Source organism: Pseudorca crassidens, chromosome 17 (assembly GCF_039906515.1).
Source record: "Pseudorca crassidens isolate mPseCra1 chromosome 17, mPseCra1.hap1, whole genome shotgun sequence".
Taxonomy (NCBI): Eukaryota; Metazoa; Chordata; class Mammalia; order Artiodactyla; family Delphinidae; genus Pseudorca; species Pseudorca crassidens.
The window spans coordinates 39,438,324-39,463,374 of NC_090312.1; the positions used below are offsets into that span (position 1 = coordinate 39,438,324).

Consider the following 25,051-nt stretch of genomic DNA (forward strand, 5'->3'; position numbering starts at 1 on the left):
CTGCCGATGCAGGGGACACGGGTTCGTGCCCCGGTCCAGGAAGATCCCACGTGCCGCGGAGCGGCTGGGCCCGTGGGCCATGGCCGCTGAGCCTGTGCGTCCGGAGCCTGTGCTCCGCAACGGGAGAAGATACAACAGTGAGAGGCCCGCATACCGCAAGAAACAAAAACAAAAACAAATAAAAGGAATTGCTTTAGACCTTGACCATCATGTTTTATCCTCCCCCTGGAGTTTGGAGGCCTTGTAGTTCTGGCCTACCCAGACTTCTGCTCACAAAGCGCTCCCTAGTGTGATTTCTTTCTTTCTTTCTTTCTTTTTTTAATTGAAGTATAGTGGGTTTACCATGTTGTATTAGTTTCAGGTACACAGCAAGGTAATTCATTTATACATATATCTATTCTTTTTCAGATTCTTTTCCATTATAGTTTATTACAAGATATTGACTATAGTTTCCTGGCTATACAGTAGGACCTTGTTGTTTATCCATTTTATATACACTTGTATGTATCTGTTAATCCTAAACTGATTTATCTCCCCCCTTCCCCCTTAGTAACCATAGGTTTGTTTTCTATGTCTGTGAGTCTGTTTCTGTTTTGTAAATAAGTTCATTTGTGTCGTATTTTAGATTCCACATATAAGTGACATCATACGGTATTTGTCTTTCTCTGTGCTACTTACTTCACTTAGTATAATCATCTCTAAATCCATCCAGGTTGCCGCATTATTTCGTGCTTTTTTATGTCTGAAATACGATGCGATTTTTGAGTGCGGGAGCTCTGTCTGAGCCAAGATCATTTAGGTGGCGTTCGTTTCACTGCGCGGTAACCTGGAACCTTCCCTGCATCCTCGTCCCTACAGCCATAGTTCTCACCTGGGGTCACGCAGCAGCCTTAGGGTGACCAGCTGTCCCTGTTGGCCCGGGATAGCGGGTGGAGAGAGAGGTTCCTGGAATGCAGAGCTCCCAATGCTAAAATTGGGAAAGTCCTTGGCAAACCAGGATGGGTGCCTTCCCCTGAGCAGCCTCCTACCTACCTCTCCTCGCATTCAGCTACTTCCCCTCTCTGATCTGTTTTCCACAGAACAGCCAGAAAGATCAGCAAATCTGGTCATGTCACTCCCGTGCTGGAAAGCCTTTGAGTGGCCTCCTAGCATCATTAAAGCTAAGCCCTTTAACCCGGCATCCGAGGTCTTCTGTAGGATTCTGCCCTGCTGTCTCGCTGGCTGCCTCGCTCATCACTGCTAGCATCCCCGCCCTGCCCTCCGGGCTCCAGCGAGCTGCACTGTCAGATCAGCCACACCCACTTCCATAGCCCCTGCGTGAGGTACACGTTTCCTCCCCGGACCTTCTTCACTCACGCTGGTCCCCCTAACCAACACTCTTCCCCACCTCTTTGATTTGCCTGCCAGCGTCTTGCCTTTGATGTTACCTCCTCAGGGAAGTCTTCTCTGATTTACCCGATTTGAGTTAGACGCCTTTATCCTTAGGATGATTTTTGGCTACTCATCACAGAGGCCTGACTACTGTGGCTTAACAGGGTAGAAGTTCGATTTCTCTCTCATGTGACATGAATGTGGAGATAGACGGTCCAGGGCGGTTTGGCGGCTTTGCAGTCACCGGGGACACAGGCTCCTTTCTGTTCCCCCTGTGCCAGCACGGATCACCTCATGGTCCGGGCTGACTGCTCCAGGCATCGTGTCCACATTGCAGGTGAAGCATTTTAGATTTTGTATTTGTCTAATTGACCTCCATTAATCATAAGACAAAACTAACGGCCGAGGTTGTTTGCATCTCCCCTGTGATCCACTCTGACCCATTTCCTTTATCTCACTCTCACACACCAAGCCAACATTTCCCCTGCCCTAATCAACCCGGGGCCAGGTGCCAGACAACTAAGGACAGCCCTTAAGCCCCAAAGCCCACTGGAATTATTCAAGGAGCCAACATTAAGCTTGCCTTTCCCTCGGAAAACACAATAACGGCTGCGGCCTGTGCTGTCCCCTTGCTCCTGCTTCTGCGTCCTGACTGAACCTGCTACTTCTCCACATGGCCCTGGCGGCATGTTGTGCCCCCGCCTCGTGGGAGGTGTGAGTAGTAAGTTCTTCTTCCAACGGCATTAGCCTCTCCACGTCATCACTCAGTATCCTTTATAAACTAAGACCCAGACACAAATCACAAAGTAAGTCAGATCCCTTCAAGCAGCCTTCCCTGGCCTGCATACCACTGCAGGGTACTAACTAGTCTGCTCCCCGCAACTAGCTCCAGAGGAGGCTGGGAGGGTGCAGTGCTGTCCCAAATACATCAGGCTCTGTCATGGGGACGTGTGCTCTCCTGGCCTGAGCGCACATTTATCTTCTTCTCCCACCATTACCTGCTTACTTCTGTGATGTCTCTTTAAGGGCAAGTTGGTAAGATGAGGGATTGATTTGTGATGGTACCTTGTTGACTGCTGTATCCCTGCACCTAACACAGTGCCTTGAACATTGGAGGTGCTCAGCACTGCAAAAGGAAAGTAGAGCTGTTGACTGTTAAGTTGGGAACAGAGGCGACACAGGTCTGCATCGTTAGCTTAAGCATACCTTCTTGATAACATGGGCAACACATGTGACGTGGATCCCTTTATATATGTAGTCACTGAAAAAAAAAATTTTGAGCACCTGAATCAGGCTGATTACTAGTTCTAGGTGCCAGAGATACAGCACTGAGCTAAACAGACACGGCTGTCTATTCAGCACTATATTTAGAATAAATTCCTGGCAGCAGATCTGAGCCTTGCTGGGCTCACCTTCCTCTTTCCTTCAGAGTTTAATGCTATGCCTTTTACAGTAAGTATTCAATAAATCTCAATCGAGCCGCTGGTTGAAACAAGAAGGATAAAGTGGGAGATTTTAAACGTCCTCACTATCATCCCAATTTCCTCTTTAAAATGTTACTTGGTCATTCTTCCCTTTGAAGTTTTACAGCCCTAAAGAAATGAACAATTGGATAATAAGGGCTGGATATAAATTCTTTTTTTTTTAATTAATTTATTTTGGGCTACATTAGGTCTTCACTGCTGCACTCAGTCTTTCTCTAGTTGCGGCGAGCGGGGGCTACTCTTCGTTGAAGTGTGTGGGTGTCTCATTGCAGTGGCTTCTCTTTGTTGCGGAGCACGGGCTTCAGTAGTTGTGGCTCTTGAGCTCTAGAGCGCAGGATCAGTAGTTGTGGTGCTCGGGCTTCGCTGCTCCACGACATGTGGGACCTTCCTGGACCAGGGCTTGACCCCTTGTCTCCTGCATTGGCAGGTGGATTCTTAACCACTGCGCCACCAGGGAAGTCCCGAGCTGGATATAAATTCTAATTCTCTTTCCTGGAATGTATCTTTGTAACACTCTGTACTGTTTTCCTTTGAACTTTGGATATTGTAGAAATTTATGCAGAAGAGGTTTTTAGAGTGAGTTGAGCCATACAGCATCACACAGTATTTTCTCTCCTGGTCCCACGGCCTCAGGTTGAAGGTCTGGCATGGCATGAAAGCCCCCAGCCACCATCACCTCTCTGTATAAATTCTTTAAAGACATTTTTCCTAAGCCTGATATCTGAGAAAATAAGTACACCTCCAACTAGTTATTGGAATAAAAGTAATATTTTTCTATTTTTAGTCATTTATATACATTTTTCAAAAATGTTTTTCTCTGCTCACCTGCCTTTCTTATGGTAATGGTGACAGAAGTGAATGAAAGCAGTATGTCCTAACTTGGGGGTCTCTCAGACAATATATTACCAGTTTAATGGTGTCAATGCAAATGGAGTATAAACATGAAATTGAAGAAATTCCCTGGCGGTCCAGTGGTTAGGGCTCCGAGCTTCCACCGAAGGGGTCATGGGTTCAATCCCTGGTTGGGAAACTAAGTTTCCCGTGTGCCACACTGTGCGACCAAGAAACAAACAACAAAAAACATGAAATTGAGTCTCTCAAACAAGATACCGCCATTTTTATGCATGAGTGTCAGAGCAGTGGGATCTAAACACAGAATGGTTTCTTTTGCTCCATCCATGACTTCCTTCATCCATTTCCTGTTGAATCTTCCTTTCCTGTCCTTTAGAGACATCCCTGGAAGATCCATCCTTTCACAGTCACTTTCAGAAATAAAAGTCCAGTCTCATTTATAGCTCCTGTTTAAACTTTACTTGGGAATTCCCTGGCGGTCCAGTGGTTAGGACTCCACCCTTTCACTGAGGAGGACCTGGGTTCAATCCCTGGTCAGGGAACTAAGATCCCGCATGCCTCGAGGTATGGCAATACTAATGATGAAGAAGATGATGATGATGATACACTTTATCCCTTGTTCCCTCCACTTCCTCTCCCCACCCCCAAGCACTCACCAGGCTTATGGCTTGCGGGTGTGGAGGTAGGAGGAGCTTGCTCTGTGCTTTCACTTCTTTCCTCTCCCGTCTGGAGTGGAGGGGGGTGGGGGCTTGCGATCTACCTTGGGGATTCCCCGCCCTTCCTTCTCCAATTTCCACAATGTGTGAGGGTAGCCACCTGGGAGAGAGACAGGTTCTGAGTCTTTTTCTAACTGGCTACTGATTCTCTCTTGGGGGTTGTGATGGTTAATTTTATGTGTCACCTCGGCTAGGCTATGGGGCCAGTTATTTGGTCAAACACAAGTCTAGATGTTGCCGGGAAGGCAACTTTTAGTTGTGATTAACATTTAAGTCAGTGCACTTGGAGTAAAGCAGATTACCCTCCGTAATGTGGATGGACTTCATCCAATCATTTGAAGGTCTTAAGAGCAAAGACTGAGGTCCCCTCAAGAGGAAGGATTCTGCTTCCCAACTGCCTTTGGACGCAAGACTGCAAACTGACTTCTGCAGGATTTCCAGACTGCCAGCAGGCACTGCCAGTTTCAGACTTGCCACCTCCCACAACTGCATGAGCCAACTCCTTAAAATAAATTTCTCTCTCTCTCAGAAATGAGCTATCAAGCCATGAAGAGATACAGAGGGACTTAAATGTATATTATTAATTGAAAGAAATCAATCAGAAAAGGCTACCTACTGTATGATTCTAACTCTATGATATCTGGAAAAGGCAAAACTATGGGGACAGTAAAAAGATGAGTAGTTGCCAGGGTTTGGGGGTGGGGGATGACTAGGCAGAGCACAGAGGATTTTTAGGGCAGTGAGAATACTCTGTATGATGCTGTAATGGTGGAGAAATGTCATACGTGTCTCCAAACCCGTATAATGTATAACACCAGAGTGAACCCAAAGGGAAACTGTGGACTTTGGGTGATAATTAAGTATCCCTTGTCCTCCCCCTGAGTAAATGTGCCACTCTGGTGGGAGATGTTGATAATGGGGGAGTCTGTATGTGGGGGACAGGGAGTATATGGGAAATCTCTGTACTTCCTGCTCGATTGTGCTGTAAACTTAAAATGTCTCTAAAAAATGAAGTCTTTTTACAAAAATATTTATTTATTTATGTATTATTTATTTTGGCTGGGCCAGGTCTTAGTTACAGCACATGGGCTCTCTTAGTTGCAGCATGCATGGGGGATCTAGTTGCCCAACCAGGGATGGAACCGGGGCCCCCTGCATTGGGAGCTCGGAGTCTTACCCACTGGACCACTAGGGAAGTCCCTAAAAAATGAAGTCCTAATTTAAAAAATTATTTTAGAAAGCTCATATACATATTTCCCCTAAAGGCCATCAACTGATTGGATGAGGCCCTCCCACACAATTACACACACACACTCTGCTGGTTCTGTTTCTCTAGAGAACACTGAGAAGGGTTTTTCTCTGCTTTCTCTGCCATCACTGACTTGTTTGTGTCAAGGGCCTCCTGGTGCAGTACAGGGACCCATATCTTCAGAAGAGTTTCTCTGGGAGCCCCTCTTTGTTTTGGCTGGGGTGGTGGTGAAGGACCTCCACCATCCACCTCACAAAGAGGGCAGGGGAAGCCTGCTCTGAGCCAACAGCCTTCTACTCTTGTGACTCTTCCCAACTCCCCTCCCCGGTCTTCTTGGGTGGGCTTCGGGGATCGACTTGATGGGAGGGCAGAGACCAGAACAGTGCCCTGGTGATGGCCATTCTCTTTAGAACGCGTGGTACTTAATGCCCCTTGGTTCTCAGCTGGAGGCCTCAGTAGTCGATTCCTCAGTAGAAGTCAACTCAACAGCAATTACAGTAAGTTTCCAGGATGTGACCAGGAATTCCTTGAAAAAAAAAAAAAAAGAGTTTCAAGTCCAAACATATTTGGGGACAACTAAGTGAAACAGAGTTAAACACTTTTTTTAGATGCAACGTTTCTCTGAAACTCTAATATGCTGATATGAATGGCAGACTACAAAGGGAGGATACAGTATACTGGAATTCCTAAACTTTGACTCTGGAACACAATTTTGAGACTCAGGTAGTAACTCCCCTACAGTGGTCACACAACACTGGCTTGAAAAATAATGAGTTAGCAAGATGCCTGAGATGCTGGTTCGAGTCCTTCAGCCCTCACAGCTGCACAGACTCTCTGGGATTTGAGACTATTACTTAAAGTTCCTTAAGTTAGCTTTTGTGAGCATCTGAGATAGCAAACATAAAGCCCCTGCTATGAAATAGATGTTACATACATGACAGCTATGACTGGGGATAAGATCTGAGATTTGTGGACTTGGAATCAACTCATACTCCATCCTACCATCAGTAAGTATATTTTACTGATGGTGCTTTTGTTGTAAGAACAATCAAATGTGTGATGTGCTATTAAGTCCAAATTCTAAACTGTGTTTTAAAAACCTTTCTGCTATAATCATTCTTTACTGGGACTTCCCTGGTGGTGCAGTGGTTAAGACTCCGTGCTCCCAAGGCAGGGGGCCCGGGTTCAATCCCTGGTCAGGAAACTAGATCCCACATGCGTGCCGCAACTAAGGGTTCACGTGCCACAACTAAGGAGCCAGCGAGCCGCAACTAAGGAGCCCCATGCTGCAAGTAAGACCCGGCACAACCAAATAAATAAATACATAATAAAATTATAATCACTCTTTTTCTTTCCAAGCTTCAAAATTGGTACGTGGATGAAATCTGGCGCAATTTTCCTAACTCCAAGAAGATCTGAATAGCTTTTCTACTGGTCAAGTCGACTTTAAAGAGATTGGTGAAGGCAGGACTTCCCTGTTGGCACAGTGGTTAAGAGTTCGCCTGCCAATGCAGGGGATATGGGTTTGGGCCCTGGTCCGGGAGGATCCCACGTGCCATGGAGCAGCTGAGCTCATGTGCCACAACTACTGAGCCCGCATGCCACAACTGCTGAAGCCTGTGTGCCTAGAGCCCGTGCCTTGCTAGGAGAGAGGCCACTGCAGTGAGAGGTCCGTGCACCGGGGTGAAGAGTGACCCCCCACTCTCCGCAGCTGGAGAGGGCCCACATGCAGCAACGAAGACCCAACGCAGCCAAAAATAGGTAACTAAATTAATTAATTTAAAAAAAAGAGAGATTGGTGAAGGCACAGAGAGTGAGTTAAATAGTAGAAAACTCAATTTCCTATTACAAACGTGCAATGAGTAAATACAATTTCCTAGAACAAACAAACAAGGAAAGCCCAGACCTGACAAGCCCTGAGATAAGAGGGACTGAAATCTAGTTAGATTGCTTCCCTCCTCTGTCTAGGCCCCATTCTCACTTGGCAAGAGCGGGTAGTGAAGGCGAATTGTTTCCTTCTTCTGGGGGAGGTTGAAAAGGAACTGCCTTGTGATGATCATTCAACACGTACTCAGACCAGGGTTTGGCCAGATGTGATAAAATCCCTTTATCTTTACTTTTATGCCTTATGAGACAGTATAGATTGGCTGAAAAAAATAGTGTTTTTCGTTTTTTTGCAAAAACACCTTAGATTTATGTGATTTACGTGATGAAATATTTTGGGCTCCATCCCTACATTATGGCCAGATGTTTACTGCCTTACACAGCATTGATGAAAGCTATACAATACTTATTCATCAGAGTTGAAATTCTCAGAAAGAAAGCTTCTGGCAAATAAACTATTTAAATTTACGATGATAATAGACAGAGTGTGTATACACTTTCCAAGAAGGTCTTTTACCTGGAACTGACCACTGTTTATATTGTTGATGACTTCAAGCTCTCTGACTTGTAATATTCTCCAGCGCTTTGTCCTTACGTGAATAATAGAAGGGTAGGGTGTCAGTGCTTTCTCTTCACACACCTAACATCAGGCCTCAGAGATTCTCAGTCTCTCAAGGATGTTGCTGTTAGAAGTGCGTGTTCTTGAATTTTTTTTTTTTTTTTTTTTTTTTTTTTTTTTTTTTGCGTTATGCGGGCCTCTCACTGTTGTGGCCTTTCCCGCTGCGGAGCACAGGCTCCGGACGCGCAGTCTCAGCGGCCATGGCTCACGGGCCCAGCCGCTTCGCGGCACGTGGGATCTTCCCGGGCCGGGGCACGAACCCGCGTCCCCTGCATCGGCAGGCGGACTCTCAACCATTGCGCCACCAGGGAAGCCCTGTTCTTGATTTTTTATAAGTCACCCACCCCCGCACCATGCGGCATGCGGAGCTTCCCCAATCAGAGATGGAACCCGTGCCCCCTGCAGTGAAAGCTCGGTGTCTTAACCACTGGACTGCCAGGGAAGTCCTTGTGTTCTTGATTTTCAAGGCTCTGTCAAAGAAAGAGCTTTATTATTTATTTACTTATTAATTTCTGTGATAAGAACACAACATGAGGACTTCCCTGGCCGTCCAGTGGTTGAGACTCCGTGCTTCCACTGCAGGGGGCAGGGGTTCTGTCCCTGATGGGGGAACTAAAATCCCACATGCCATGTTGTGTGCCCCCCGCAAAAAATAACACAACATGAAATCTACCCTCTACTTTTGTTTTAAATTGATTAATTTATTATTTGTGTTTTGGCTGTGTTGGGTCTTCGTTGCTGCACGCGGGCTTTCTCTAGTTGTGGCGAGCGGGGGCTACCTTTTGCGGTGCACGGGCTTCTCATTGCGGTGGCTTCTCTTGTTGCGGAGCACAGGCTCTAGGAACACCAGCTTCAGTAGTTGTGGCGCACGGGCTCTAGAGGGCAGTAGTTGTGGCGCACGGGCTGGTGCTCCGCAGCATGTGGGATCTTCCCCGGCCAAGGCTCGAACCCGTGTCCCCTGCATTGGCAGGTGGATTCTTAACCACTGCACCACCAGGGAAGTCCTGACATTTACCCTCTTAACAAAATTTTAAGTGCACAATACAGTTTTGCTGACCATAAGCACAGTGTTGTACAGCACATCTCTGGAACTTACTCGTCTTGCATAACTGAAACTTTATACCCATTGAGCAGCAACTCGCCATCTCCCCCTCTCTCAGCCCCTGGCACCCACCATTCTGCTCTCTGTTTCTCTGAGTTTGACTAGTTTAGGTTTCTCATGTGAGTGGAATCATGCAGTATTTGTCCTTCTGTGACAAGTTTATAAAATTTTTTTTTTGACTGAACTGTGCTTAACATTTCACCAGGAAAAATTATCTTGTTACTTTTTCTAATATCCCTAATGACCACTCTCAACCCAGAACTCACCAGCCTCACCACATTTTTTATCAGCTATCCATAGGGTGCAGAGGAGATGACTATTCAGAACTTTACGTTCACTTCAGTTATTTCTAACATGATCAAGCTCTAGGTGATAACAAACCAAATCAACCGTCCCCAAGTGGATTTTCTGGTCTAGTATGCAGCAGCAGGATCTAATGGGGAGACCAGAGCTTACCTGGGTTAAAGCAAATTTTTTTTTTTAAAATAACTGTGCTTAGGGTTTATTTTTATTTCATTTATTTTATTTTACTCTTATTCACTCTTTTTTAAAAAATAAATTTATTTATTTTATGTATTTATTTTTGGCTGCATTGGGTCTTCTTTGCTGTGCGCCGGCTTTCTCTAGTTGCGGCGAGCGGCGGCTACTCTTCGATGCGGTGCGCGGGCTTCTCACTGCGGTGGCTTCTCTTGTTGGGGAGCACAGGCTCTAGGCACGCGGGCTTCAGTAGTTGTGGCACATGGGCTCAGTAGTTGTGGCTCGCGGGCTCTAGAGCGCAGGCTCAGTAGTTGTGGCGCACGGGCTCAGTCGCTCCGCGGCATGTGGGATCTTCCCGGACCAGGGCTTGAACCCGTGTCCCCTGCATTGGCAGGCAGATTCTTAACTACTGTGCCACAAGGGCGGTCCCAAAACAAAGCATTTTGAAAGTTTTAAAAATTGTATACAGTTAAATATGTCTATCTTCTCTTTTACAGCTTCAGGGTTTCCTATTCTTGGTTAAGAACATCTTCCCATATAAAGTGATATGTCAATTATTTCTCAATGAAACTGAAAAAAAATTTTCCTTTATAAAAACAAAGAAGAAAAGAATATCTCCTCCACTCCTGGGTTGTACATGTAGTTTCCTGTACTGTCTTTTAAGATTAAACAAATTTTTTTTTCAGTCTTTAATCCAACTGGGATTTATTTTCATATAAGGTATGATGGAGCCCAGCTTTATTTTCTTCCAGCCAGATAAGTTGTGCCAGTACCATCTATTAAAGAAATCAACCTTTTGCCACGAAACTAAAACACCACCTAAATTGTATACAGAATTCCCATGAATATAGGAATGTATCTCTGGATTCCCCATCCTGTTCTTCCAACTTATTTGACTATCTTTTTGTTGACAACTTATTAAACTGCACTGGTATAATGCTCAATAAATTTTGAATATCCTTTATGCTTGGAGTTGCTCACACAGCCAAAATTCATTGTCTGGTATCCCTTGCTGCTTGACACACATGGATATGACCTTGCCCCTGCCCAACACTAAGAAAGAGGGAGGAAACAGGAGGCCTGGGCAGAACCCAGTTGTGGAGGCATGGCCTGCAGCAGCAGCTGAGTCAGGAGTTGCGGTCTGAGCATCCTCACGGGAGCTGGTGGGCGGGTTGTTTCTGCTCCAGCAGACTATGAGGCCAGGTGTTACTCCTGGTAGGTTAAGGGAATCTGGATGTCTTGTGCTTCCTTTTCAGCATAAACTAGCCAGAGGGGATTCTGGGTTTTACAACTAAGAACCCTGATGGATACAAGTCATTTAAAATTTTATTCTTGTAACTGGTATTCATGAGGCGGGTCCCCCTGCCCTCTCTTGCAGCTGCTCGCTACTTTTTCTTACATCAGTTTTTTCAAATTATTTGTTTCCATAGTCTTTGAGGTACTTGAAAAATCTGTTTCCGTCTAACTGGAATTGAACTGAATTTATATATTTGGGAAATATTGATATTTTTGTTTTCCAAATAAAGAATGATGGTTTTTCATTTGTTAGATCATTATTCTGTCCTTCAAAAAGACTACAGTTTTCATTTGGTCTTGTATCTTTCTTGAAACATTTCTTTCTAGATATGGTAGTTATGGAAATTCCCTGGTCATCCCGTGGTCAGGGCTCGGCACTTTCACTGCTGGAGCCCTGGGTTTGATCCCTGGTCAGGGAACTAAGATCCCACAAGCCATGAGGCGTGGGCAAAAAAAAAAAAAAAAAAAAAAAAAAAAAAAATCATAGCTCTTCCCTGGTGGCGCAGTGGTTGAGAGTCCGCCTGCCGATGCAGGGGACGCGGGTTCGTGCCCCGGTCCGCGAAGATCCCACATGCCGCGGAGCGGCTGGGCCCGTGAGCCATGGCCGCTGAGCCTGCGCGTCCGGAGCCTGTGCTCTGCAACAGGAGAGGCCGCAACAGTGAGAGGCCCGTGTACCGCAAAAAAAAAAAAAAAAAAAAAAAATCAGTTTTCGTTGTGATGTAATTGGATTATTTTTTCCATTTCCTCTTCTAGGTGCTTATTCTAGTACATAAAATTCTATTGGTTTTGTGGATCTGCCACTTTAGTGTATTCTTTTCTTAGTGCTCATAAGCTTTTTATTAGAATCTCTTGGGTTTTCTAAGTATGCAAACAGGGAAAAATGATCTCTCTTCTTTGATGTTGTATCAATTTAAATATTTAAAAAAATAGATGGTTTCTATGTTTTTTTTTTAAATATTTATTTATTTGGCTGCGCCGGGTCTTGGTTGAGGCACGCAGGATCTTTTGTTGTGGCCTGCAGGATCTAGTTCTCTGACCAGGGATGGAACCCGTGGCCCCTGCATTGGGAGCACGGAGTCTTAACCACTGGACCACCAGGGAAGTCCCAATGTAAGCATTTTTTTAACTGTTCATACCTAAGACAATGTTGACTAGCAAGAAACCCTGCCTTGCTCTGACTCTAATGGATTTGACTTTAGTATTTCACCTACTTCAAGTTTTTAAAATCTAAATTTGGAATAGCTGTTGGATTATCATACTCCTTCAGCTTAGTGTCATGATCATGTACTTTTTCTGCTTTAATCTTGCGATTAAATGAAATGTTAGATTTCCTGATATTATACCTGTTTTATTCTTCCGATAAATTTCTGGATTTTGATTGCTAATAATACAAATGTCCCCCGGTTTCTGGCATTTGGATGCCCCTTTCCTAGTTCCAGTGCTAAGGTAGGTTTTCTTCCATTGTTCATTATTGTGGTCATTTCAGTTTTGATGAGAAATGGAAATAGCTCCAAATTTTCCCGGCAATGTATTTTTTAAATTATTGAAGACAGTTTAGAAGAGAAAGAAATCATTCATAATTCCAGGGTCTTAAGCAGCTAACAGCTCTGGTTGTCCTGCCAATAAACACCCTTGTGGTGTTTTTCAGAATGTCTGCAGCCCCTTCAGCAAACTTCGCAAGGAACCCTTGCCCTAAGGACACACGCTGCTCTTCTGAACCCTGGGGGAAGCTCCTGTCTAGAAAAGAGCCTGGCTATCCTCTTTCCCTGTGGAAAGGCTGCCGTGTAAACCGTGCACTACTTAACTCCGAGGGCACTATTCACGTTCAGATTCACTGTGCGCATGCATATTTACTACAATTTCCCACCAGATGTCAGTGGAGTGACTCGAGGAAGCAGCAGCAGCGAGGCTGTCATGACAGCCTTCCAAGACCAGGTTATGTGTTACCTGGGACCCCTACTCAGTTGTGGCCCCGAAAAGCTGTGCCCAGCTGGGCGCCTGAGAGTAGCTATTTTCATCCATGCCTCCACAGCCCGCCCCTACACCCCGCCTCAGTCCTGTTACCTGACAACAACAAACAGCAAGCTCACCCCCAAGATCCCCTACGGGTAATGTTCTATTTCTTAAGCAGAATGGTGGTTTCAGAGGTGTTCATTTTATTATGCTTTATAATTTATGTACATGTTACATATATTCATTTTGAATGCTTTGATACAATAAATAAAAAAGGAAAGCACACATACAAAAAAGAATGCCATTATCAGGGGGATGACCTTGAATCTGCTTAAAATTTTCTTCAGATTAGCCTATTCATGAACCTCAGTATTGTTAATTAGGTAGGTAGCAAACATCTTACAATGCACCTCATATACCTTTCTTGATGCTAGGATTAGAAATCATTCTGTTAAAGTATTTAGAATAGTTAAAAGTGCCTTTTAATTTTTTAAAGATTACGTTACGCACCAGGGTAACTTCTACTGAAAACTGTTATAGTCTATACTTGCAGTGTAGGTGTGAGAGCAGGCTGCTCAGTTTTTTGAAGCCTCTGGGTCTCTAGGATTTCAAGCAGTCACTGAGTGGCAGAAATTTCTTCCACAATCTACTACATATAAGTTGCAACATTACTAGCTGCAACTCTGAGTAGCATCCGAGATTTAAAATTTTCCGCTCAATCGGAAAAGCTAAAACCTAACCTCAGAAGTGACGCTTGGCTGCAGGATATACACAACGTAGTCAACCCTGTGACAGACCACTAGCTGTTCCTGATATCCACTTCTCTACTGCTTCCTCAGTAATGAATCCTGAAATGTTACTTTGGCCCATGACAGCCCAAGAGAAACACTATGACTTCCCATCCTCCTCTGTAGCTAGTAGGATCAACTGACTGAGTTTGGGTGGATAAGCCTGTGTGGTGTGAGTAACTTGAAGAAGCGTTCTTAAAGGAAGGGAGCAGAAATGCTGAGAGGAGGTTTCTAGCTAGTGCAGCTGCCTGCAACCGTGACACGAAAGCCACGTGTTGAGAATGTGGAAGGGCAACACAGAAGGACCTTGGATGCCTGGCCCTGCAGACTGTCAGAGTAGCCCTGGCCTGCTTTCTTGGGCCTGCTTTCTCTCTTTTTTTTTTCTACATGCAAGAGAAATAAACTTCTATATTAAGTCACTATTGTTTAGGACACAGCCATACTAATACATAATGCCAAATTTGAGTTTACTTTCCTTAATTTAAAAGGTTGATACAAGTGATACACTACACCTGGTGGCAGTTACATCTACTGCTAAGATGATATAAGATGGAAGCTGTTTCCCACAGAGAACACTGTGTCACGAACAGGGACATTTCAAGAGATGTTTCACTCCAAATACTTGACTTGCCAGTGGTAAAGCCTGCAAGTACAACTATGGTTTCAGAGCATCAAGAACATTTGAAACATTTAGAACCTATAGTTTAGAAACATCAAGAACATCAAAAAGTCATTGCCTTTAGACTAGCTTAGGATGCGAAGTGCCCTCCCGTAAGAGAACTGTAAAGAGCAACTTAAATCAAAAATGGTTTGTTTTATTTACAATACTCAATGCATTTTACAAATAACATATTTGCATTCCCTAAGTCTTTTGGAAAGTAATTCCAGTTTGTGCAATGAGCTTATAGGAACGTCTTAAGACATCTGTTAGACATCCTAAATTCTAAATTTTGAAAGATATTTCACACTCTATTAATAGAGGACTGTTTGTAATTAAGAAAAACTAAACTCTGTAGTTAAATATTGCCCTTCAATATCTTTAACCCAAGTACAAACTGGATTAGCCTATGAAATAATACCATTAGATTCAGATGAGTCATTCCCACTGCCCGCCCAATAAAATGCATGCACAAAGTAAACACGGTCAATTACATTAATGACATTTTATTTCAATACTTGTTTTTGGACTCTCTCAACTATTGTTTTGCTCAATTCAGGATACAGAGAGGTAGGATTCCAATCTGGGGAATTCCTAACCCACTACTCCCTGCTCCAGAACAGGGAAGGATTTTCATTCAGTTAAGTACGGGCAGACAGGTCAGGATGAGAGAGAGTTTTAGTAGTTTCTCTAGGAGGCTTTGTTTGCTAATCAGAACAAGGGTCCCCTCCAGCCCTGACAAAGCCTGAAGGGATCACTTATCTCCCTACTAGTGGTTTGGGGAGCATCTAATCCAAGCCTCCAAAGGACAACAGGCTCCCCTCTCTCCCCTGAATCATTACCTTGATTTTATTGCCTTCTGAGTTTATGTTGGAAAACAGTTCCTCTGTTCAGATGCCAGAAACTGCTTTCATGTCACATAAACAACTTTATGGAACAAGTGAAGAGCGATGAACAATGATACTTTGTGCAAGAGTTTGCATCTCACTCATGTGTAAGAGAATGAACTTACTAATTTTATCACTCATAGCTGCCATCTCTTAAAAGATAAAAATCCATGCCCTAGTTCTTGAGCCAGAGAGAAGGGACAGGTATCTCCATCCTGGATCCACCCCAATTTAGCAGTGCACTTCTCCGTCTCAACACCGAATCTGCCCTCAAAAGATGGTGTTTCTAACACTGGTGTTGGTGGTTGAATGAGAGATACTAAGCTGGAGAAATAAAGTCCGACATTCGACATAGCCAACACAATTCTAAAATAAAGAAATGGTGAGGTAGAGTTGAGAGAGTTCAATTCAATTTGTTGAGCATAGATCTTTTGGCACATTCTAAAATTACACAGACTCCCTATTCAATTCTCCTTTGTGATACCTTTACAAAGTGCTGCAATGTAGGAATCCTTGGATCTCTTTAGGAAGCATCTATATAAAGCGAACAGAGCACAGTCATTTGAAGAAATCCACTCCTGGCACTTTAGCTTATTTACCCCGATATTGAAGCAAATAAAAACAATGCTATCCATTTGCTGAATTTATTTAAACAAATCAATTTAGAAATATAGAATTAAACAAAACTTCTGACATGTAAACATACTGCCATGTTCCTGAAACAGATGTTAACACCTGATAAAAGTTAATAATCACTTGTTAGGAAAGCTGTCCATTAATAAGGCCAGTCTTCAGCAAAACTAAAAGCATTTTGTTTCTTTAGCTTTCCTAGTGTGACAATGCAATACTATCAAACCACAGTCAAATATAATAAAGACAAGATTGGATGGACAGATCAGTACCATTGGTTACAGCTGTTAAACAGTTTCATTCTTGGCGCCACAGGAAAACAATTAAGCCAATCACATCGAATAAATCATGGCTTTTCTTCTTTATCACAATTCACTAAGTGATGTTAATTATGGTCCTTGTCAAACACGTTTGGTAAAGGCTATTTACAGTGTACATGGCTGAGCATGCACTATTTATAGTTACAAAGATACCTGCCAGTTTATTACAATAGAATTACACAGTGCCTGAAAATGGTGAAACATCTCACACATCATTTAAATCAATACAGTTTCAAGCAGGAAACGTTCCTTATTTGATCACGATTGCAATAATTACATGAAAATTCTTATAAAAACACGAATCCCCTTCAAGAAATTGATGCATATTCTACGCACTACAGGTTAAGGCAGTAAAAAAATGTATTCCTGATAACTGGAGGTCTTGACAATGTCAATTAAAGCTGTCTGACTTTAGTTTTTCATTCTCCATCATATAATCAACGTTCTGTCTGTATAACTAGTTTGTGAAAGATTTCATTTTTAAAGTCAAAAAAGTATTAGTAATGATGAAGAGTTGGTGCTGGAAAAAAAAGTAATTGCTAGGGAAAGGAAAAAATGTAAGGTGGATTTTGCCTGAAAGTTTTCAAATCATCAACAAGAGCATTATTTGTGAGTCTGAACCTTAAAAGTATAAAACAAATATATAGTTTACCTTTCTTAACTTAAAATATACTGTACTTTGAACAATTCAAGTAAAGTAAGACTATCAAAAATAACTTCATAAGCCATACAAGTGTCAACTGCATTTTGAATGTTTTAAGAACTTTTTAAAAATTGTAAACTAAACCATGACAGTTTAGTTAAACAAACGATAAATGACTTTTTATTTGCACTTGTGATTTCTTTAATACAAATTGCTACCAACAAATATGTAAAGATATGGCAGATTATGCATTTGATCAAAGCACTTTGATTTAAGCATAAAACAGATTCAAATGGTTTAAGTTCCGTGCATAAGATCCAAGAAGCTGCCTACGAATATGTAGGCAACCCTCTCTCTAATCAGAATCCTTTATTCCTCAGCTGCAGATGAGACAGGGCACAATCTGTTGTAAACAGGGCACTGTTGTAAAACCAGGATAATATTCTTAAATTAAGATCGTTCTTGTTAGATTGAAAAGACTTTCCCCAAGTGTCTTCCAATTCTGCTGACCTCTTAATTTCATAAATTAACTTTCCTTTGATTCCATTTTTACGGTGGTTGTGTTCACAGTTTTGTTTTAAAAATTGGTTTAAATTTATATAAAACTCTGTACATGTTCACAAATTATTGCATAAACAGCATAATCTTCAAGACAGTGTTTGCAAACACATGTCCAATTCAGGAAAAAAAATATTCACGTTTCCCGTCTGGCTTTTTTCTTCTTTTTTATTTGTTTGGGAGATTCCCAACTAGTTTCAGACTTGGCTAAAAGGGGGGGGAAAAAAAGAGAGAGAGAGTTAGGAGGACAGTAAATATTGTTCTGTTTCAAAATAATGAAAGTAGTATCAATAAAAACATGCTTTGAGATCCACTAACGATGCCTCACATTTTATGTTTACATTTTCAAGTTCTAGTTACATGTTTTTCAGGATATTTTCTGGCTGCCTTCCTCTTTTCCTTTCCTCTGTATTATTTGGTTTAACGATATGGATATTATTTCACCAGTTTTGACCTAGAAAAACCATTGTTTAAAAGACTCAATCTAAGTAATAAAAGTGAAAGTGGGTAAAATGGACACTAAAGGTAGCTAAAGGGAGAAAAAGAGGTGGAAAAAAAAGGGCACAGAACAATTTGCAGTCTCAAGAACATGTGCACAGAAAAAGGGAGGGACTGGGCAAGTAAGGGCAGGCATAGCCCTCCTCTGTGTATGTCCTTGGCCACCTATTCTTGCCTGAAGTGATTTCAGCTCCCTGGTCCTCCCAACTGAGGTCCACAAGGGTCCAAGGAATCTTCACAAAGGAGGAAAGGGATGCTCTAATAAGTAATCCATTAGACTTTTAAGATAGTAACACTTATAGACAGTACAGAGAACACCAAAAGAACCAAAAATGAGAATTACTTACTCTGTGAAGGAGGCACACTATTTTGCTTAGTATTCGACTTGGATTTATCTGTTTCTTGTAGCATCGGTGGCACTTGGGAAGAGCTCTTGTCAGAATCATTTTTTGATGAAATAACAGATGGCTCGGTAGAAATAGCAGGTGGAAGAGTCTTGATAGGCTATTTTGAAATGAAATTATCTTAGATTTTCATTAAAAATTTCAAATAAAAATAAATATCATAGTAATACAAGAGGCTGTATAGCAGTAATATGAACATGGTTGCCAAATAATTTATCAGCAGAAGCGCTACAACTCATGCCTGCCCTCTAGTGACACATAACCAAATAAGTCTTTATTTACAATATCCACAAATACAGGTTGGGATAAAAATGGATAAATGTGTAAAATCACAAGATGTTTACTGAATTTCACATGAGTGAATAATTCCATTTTCATTAACTTTTACATTTTTCTTTTTCATTACAAGTAACAGGATTTTTTTATGTTTTGGTATTCAATGCTTCTGCCCACTTCCCACTAACTCTCACCTCCTCAAAACCTTTTCATGTGAAGGCAAAAAGAAAATAGCAAATTTCTGAACTACCAGTAGGTGATACTCCCTTTTGTTCTTCTCAAGAGTTAGAGATATCTCAAACTGCAGCAGCAATAGGTTCAGTTTCCTCCCCAAGGAAAAAGATGGCCTCAGATACAGCAGACTATGGCTACTAGAGTCTTATCTATTAAAGCAACTAGTAAAACTCAGGTCCAAATCGTCAGAGTTTTATTGAGTCTGGTAGTGAAGTCATAATGCGTAGGGCCTGAACTCTTGAATCTTCCTTCTCCTCTGCAACCTCTGAGCAGAGAGGTAAACTAACTGTTTTGCCTGAATGAGGCCTGACTGTTAATGAATGTTCAGGACAGGTAACAACAGAAACTCCAACACCTACAGTGCCTTGAGGCTGTAACAGATGAGTAAGAGATCATCTCACCCTTTAGCTCTACCTGTGATGATTATTTTGAATACAGAAACAAGGGTAAGTCATGCTTCTCTTGCCCCTTGTTCTTCCAGGCTCCATGGGTTCAAGAAAGCACAACGGGAAAGGAAACAAGAGGCAGGTGTGCACCCAGGTAACTACTAGAATTCCTTCTTCCTATCTCAGGTATCTGAAGCTGCATTTATGTCGCTTGGTTCAACTTTAATAATGTTTCCTGTATTTATTTCATACCCAAAAGTTCAGTACTCATTTTAAATCTCTTTCCCCCCCATTCTCTCACTTACCTATATTAAATCACAGAAGGACTCAAATATCCTTTACAAGATGGCTTCTGAAAATGACTTATTAAGTAAAACATCAAAATGTCATGTGACCCTTTGCAGTCTTACTATTAAATTTATGTATGTATTTTTAAAAAAATTAGTTTATTTATATATTTTTGGCCGCGCTGGGTCTTCGTTGCTGCACGTGGGCTTTCTCTAGTTGCGGTGAGCGGGGGCTACTCTTCATTGTGGTGCGCGGGCTTCTCATTGCAGTGGCTTCTCTTGTTGTGGAGCACGGGCTCTAGGTACGGGAGCTCTAGAGCGTAGGCTCAGTAGTTGTGGCTCACGGGCTTAGCTGCTCTGCGGCATGTGGGATCTTCCCGGACTAGGGCTCGAACCCGTGTCCCCTGCATTGGCAGGTGGATTCTTAACCACTGCGCTATGAGGGAAGTCCTATGTATGTATTGAGACTGCATTCTTTTATGTCAAAATACTCTCAGGAAATTAAAAGCATCAAGTCCAAATAGGAAGTATGGTTAAGATTTTTAGTACCAGACTGTTACAAATTCTTTCTCTTAACAGTAATTCAGGTTCTTGTGTAAAGCTGTCTCATTAAATATGTAGCCTCCATAGAGGCAGAGATTTTTTTGTCTGCTTTGTTCTTTGATGTGTCCCCAGAACCTTAACTAGTGTGTGGCACTGTGGTAGGTTCTCAATACATTTTTTGAATGAGTATATAAACGAACCATGCAGAATTTCATGGTCATTCATATTTCTTATATTTCTATATGATATAACTTACCAAATTAGAAATCAGACTTTTAAAGAGCTATGGTCTTTGTGTCACTGGTCTAGACCTTTTGTAAAATGGTCCCTTCTGACATATCAAAATTTTCCACAGAGGCACACAGTTCAAGATACTGTCAGCAAATTTTAAACAAATGCTACATTCTGAGAGGTCGGACCATAGTCGTTTTATATTATGTGCATGCTTTTGGGAAAGTGGAACCAGTCACATTTTCTGTAAGCCATCTATCCCTTGTATGCCTAGATATTTAAGAAAAAAATACAGTCTAGTGGTTCTCTCTAGTTTTGCATCTGATAGTTATGGGACTTGGGCCAACTTATTCAACTTCTCTAAACTCATTTATATAATGGGTTGTACCTTTCTTGTGGGGTTGTTGTAAGGGCAATTTGGTGTATTTAAAATGTTTAGCATGGGCCTCCATAAAATATTACTATTAATACAATTCTCAAGTCATCAAAATTTTATTCCTTACATATCAGAAAGTTACCTGGCTATTTTTTTTTTTTTTTTTTTTACGGTACGCGGGCCTCTCACTGTTGTGGTCTCTCCCGTTGTGGAGCACAGGCTCCGGACGCGCAGGCTCAGCGGCCATGGCTCGCGGGCCCAGCCGCTCCGCGGCATGTGGGATCTTCCCGGATCAGGGCACGAACCCACGTCCCCTGCATCGGCAGGCGGACTCTCAACCACTGCGCCACCAGAGAAGCCCTACCTGGCTATTTTTGATGAGTGCTTCAGCTGGATCACTAGTGCTTATGGTCTTCAAAGAAAAAGCTTTTTCCTGTTTTGGACGGACCTTAGAGGTATTCACTGGGAGCTCTTCTCTAATCTCTTTTTCTAATTCTTCTGTGTCCTACAGAGAAAAGTAGTGCATTAGATGATACAAATCACTCATTTTTTTACTAATTAAAATCTATTTGGTTTATAGTACTACTGTCCAGAAGATATTCCAAGAAGATAATTTTATTTCAGAAACTGCCCAAATGGCTTAAAAGAGCATAAAAAAAATAATTATTCAAAGAATTTTAACCATAGGTACATATGGAATATACGTTCATCATCCCTGCTTTCCTCAGGGATTTAAATCAACTGTGAATTAAAAAACAACACACTCACGTCCCCAAATGGGAACCATTTAATTTACTAAACCAAACAAGTATTTTTTTCCTTTTATAAAAAGTACACGGGGAATTAGGTGCTACTTTAAGACTTTAGAAATAGCATTTCACTTAATGATTTCTTCAAGGAATGAAATATTTATACATAAGTGCATTTTCTAGATAAATTAAGCTTACATAGTAGGAAGGACACAGATAGGAATTTCAGTTTTGGCCATGCCACAACCTAGCTAAGTCAAGGACAAATGCTTACGTCAAGGACAAATCTTTGATTTCCCCAAACTGCAGTTTCCTCAACTGTAAAATAAAATTTGTGTAGATAATTTTTATGGTCTTTTCCAAGTTTGAACATTTCCATTCTTAGGTCTTCAAACTTTTTAAAAGACATTACATGCTTAGGTATGTGAGGTAAGTATGAATTAGAATATATTAAATAGGACTATCATTGTGAATGGTAAGGAAAAAAAAAATTCCAAAACGTAATCATTTATGCATAGGCTACTCTGTGCTATGTACTTTACACAGAACTTCACGGATATCTCATTTAATTCTCAAAACAATCTATGCAGTTAAGGAACTTGTGCAAAATACAACAAACAAACAAAAAACAACTCAGTAAATGGCAGAACTAAAATGTGAATACAGATCTGACTCTAAAACCTGTATACTTATTCACTATATTTAAAAAACAGATCAAACAATTTTTAAAAAGGAATATCAGAATACCAAAGGAACTTTCACAATTTAATGACCTTTGCCAATTAATCTGAAATTTAAGGAATACATCTACCCCACAAAATTTCTTTTAAAAGGAACTCACCTAATCTACAAGTCAGAAAAGCAGTATTAGTAAAGTCCATAGTATGAATCACAGAAATCCAGAAAAAGTTTGGCTAAATGGATTTCAGACAGTATTACTAAACAAAGTATGCCTATCAATAACACTTCTCATCAGCTAGTTCAGCTAACAAGAAAAGCACACCTACTGTATAGTTTTTGTTTTTATGCCCATTGATCTTAGTTATGTTAACCTTAATGCCCATCTATTATTACTGAGAAAAAACTAATACTGATAATGGAATGGTATCATTTATGAAGGGTTGTGCTCCCCACAACAAAAAAGAACTGAACACATACTTCTTTAAAAAGTCACGCTGAAACTTTTTCCAAATAGAATAAGTAGGAAAATTACTATGTAGCCTATCCTCTAGAAATTCTGGTTATCTCCTACATTTAAAGGAATGAAAACAATTAGCCACATGGTTGTAAGTAAGAAATAAGATTTTCATAAGTTGTAATGTAATAGTGATAATGCTTTCAAAAACAAATCCATGCATATTTCCAGTAATCTAGTACATTTGAAATTAAAATCTTTGTTTTCATCTATATAATGATCTAAAAATACTTTCCCAGATAGGAAAAACCAAAGAAAAGAAAAGGAAAATGTAGGAGTGATATAAATAGAAAGTTTCTGTTAGAAGCCAAAAAATCAGGAAAGGATACCAAGTCGAACAGCCAGCAAACTCAAAGTCAAGGGAAAGACTCCACTTGTTATGCACATGGTTCTTCTAAATGTGCTAAAATTCTAATTTGCTGAATTCCATTACTCAAAGAATTTCTGTATGTGTGAAATACTGTACCCCCTGTTCCATTTCATCATAATATAAACTAAAATGCATCTAATTTAGAATTTTAGTTATTTGCTTTTGGTTTATACCTTTGATATTTTCTTTAGAGCAATAACATTTTTATTACAGTATGACACATAAAATGTTTAAAACATTCTATGACTTTTCAAATGCTTCTCAAGTAAATTTGATGTCTCACATGGTGTCTTTATATCTCTACATTTTCTCAGCATCTGCAAATTATCTTTTCACAAGTCAGCAGTAGGTGCTTAATGAATGATGTCTGTTGTTTTATACTTTACCTGTGCAGGAGAGTTATCTTCACCTTGCTTCTTCTTTTTCTTTTTCTTCTTTTTAGATTTCCCTGTTGGAAGAGCTCCCTCTCCCTTTTCTTTATCTTCATCTGAAACCTGATTTTAAAAGCAAAAATACTGAAGTGAACCAACTGGTTAAGTTTTCATTATTCAGAAAATTATTATGAAATAATTCATTAGGTGCAGTCTTTTTCTCCCAAATTCTAAATAAGAATTAGTAACAATAAAACTGATCTGAAATCACATACTCAAAAAATAACAAAAGTGCATGGAACTTCACTCTTCTATTACGATAAACCTCTTTTTCTTACATCTTTCATCACTCACTACATGATCAATTAGACAGCTGTGTAAACCTTGGTTTTTAAAAACTCGTTTCTTAGGTAATTCATTTTATTTAAACACAGAACTATTTGCATTAAAACTGAACTTGACCCTGTTAAGAGAATGGCAAGCTACAGAGTAGGAGAAAATATTTGTAAACCACATATCCAACAAAGGACTTGTATCTAGATTATATAAAAAAACACTCAAAATTCAACAATAAACAAATAAACAATCCAATCAGAAAGTGTGCAAAAGATACAACAGATATTTCACAAAAGACATTAGAAATGTTCCGTATCTTGACCATGTCAATGCCAATGTCCTGGTTTTGACACTGTACTACACTTTTGCAAGATGTTACCATTGGGGGACACTGGGTAAAGGGTACAAGGGATTTTTCTGCATTATTTCTTACAAGTACATGTGACTCTGGGACTTCCCTGCTGGTCCAGTGGGTAAGACTCCGTGCTCCCAATGCAGGGGCCCTGAGTTCGATCCCTGGTCGGGGAACTAAATCCCACATGCAGGCCACAACTAAGAGGTAGCATGCCGCAACCAAGAAGCCTGCATGCGGCAACTCTGAGCCCACATGCCTCAATGAAGACCCAGCGCAGCCAAAATAAATAAATAAATAAATAAAATATTTTAAAAAGTACATGTGACTCTATAATTACCTCAAAAGAAAAGGCTTAATTAAAAAAATTGAATTTGAGAAGGAATGTCATTGAAAATAATATTCTGCATGACAAGAATAGCAAATTAGAATTGTTAAATTAGTATGAATGATATTTCTTCACACATACCATATAGCTGAGTTTTCTATGGAAAAGTGCTTTTAGATTATTCTGTACAGATGACAGCCAAGATTCTTAGACTCTACTTAATGGGAGAGATGATATAGCTAACTTGCTATTTCTCTGCTCAGCACCATAGTCATTAGGATAATTTTGGAGGTCTCATGAACCATCAAATAGTTTACAGAAATTACTAGCAGATGGAAAAACAAAACCAAACCAAATCCTGCACAAATCCTGCTAAACTTAGCTAAGAGACTTTCAGTCCAAGTTGGCTGCTAGTTGTGGAGAAACTTCCACAGAAGTTTTTACCATAGGCTCACAATGATTAAAATGTCATATGAAAACATGCATCCTCTGAAGGATATTCAGGTCACAAGAACTCTGGTCAGTCTGCTTCTCAGCCAATTTATAATCCATCCATACTGTCTATGGCTGCTTTTGCACTAATGCATGGCCCTTTAAATAAAAGTTTGCTGACCCCTGCACTAAAATC

General features: G+C 41.0%; 1 protein-coding gene across 7 annotated transcripts in view; it reads right to left on the reverse strand.

The window, feature by feature from the left end:
• Window positions 1–14,585: 14,585 nt before the first annotated feature.
• The window catches only part of MTDH (metadherin), a 54,950-nt gene continuing 44,484 nt past the window's right edge, over window positions 14,586–25,051 (reverse strand). For 4 of the 7 annotated variants that reach the window (XM_067711687.1, XM_067711683.1, XM_067711686.1 and 1 more), the window contains 4 exons: window positions 23,423–23,530; window positions 21,087–21,227; window positions 18,333–18,489; window positions 14,586–17,694 (listed from right to left, as the gene is read on the reverse strand). In XM_067711687.1, the coding sequence (XP_067567788.1) occupies window positions 17,624–17,694; window positions 18,333–18,489; window positions 21,087–21,227; window positions 23,423–23,530 (477 nt within the window). In that variant the 3' untranslated portion in view covers window positions 14,586–17,623. The remainder of the gene's footprint in view (window positions 17,695–18,332; window positions 18,490–21,086; window positions 21,228–23,422; window positions 23,531–25,051) is intronic. The other 3 variants (XM_067711685.1, XM_067711684.1, XM_067711688.1) reach the window with 1 other exon arrangement.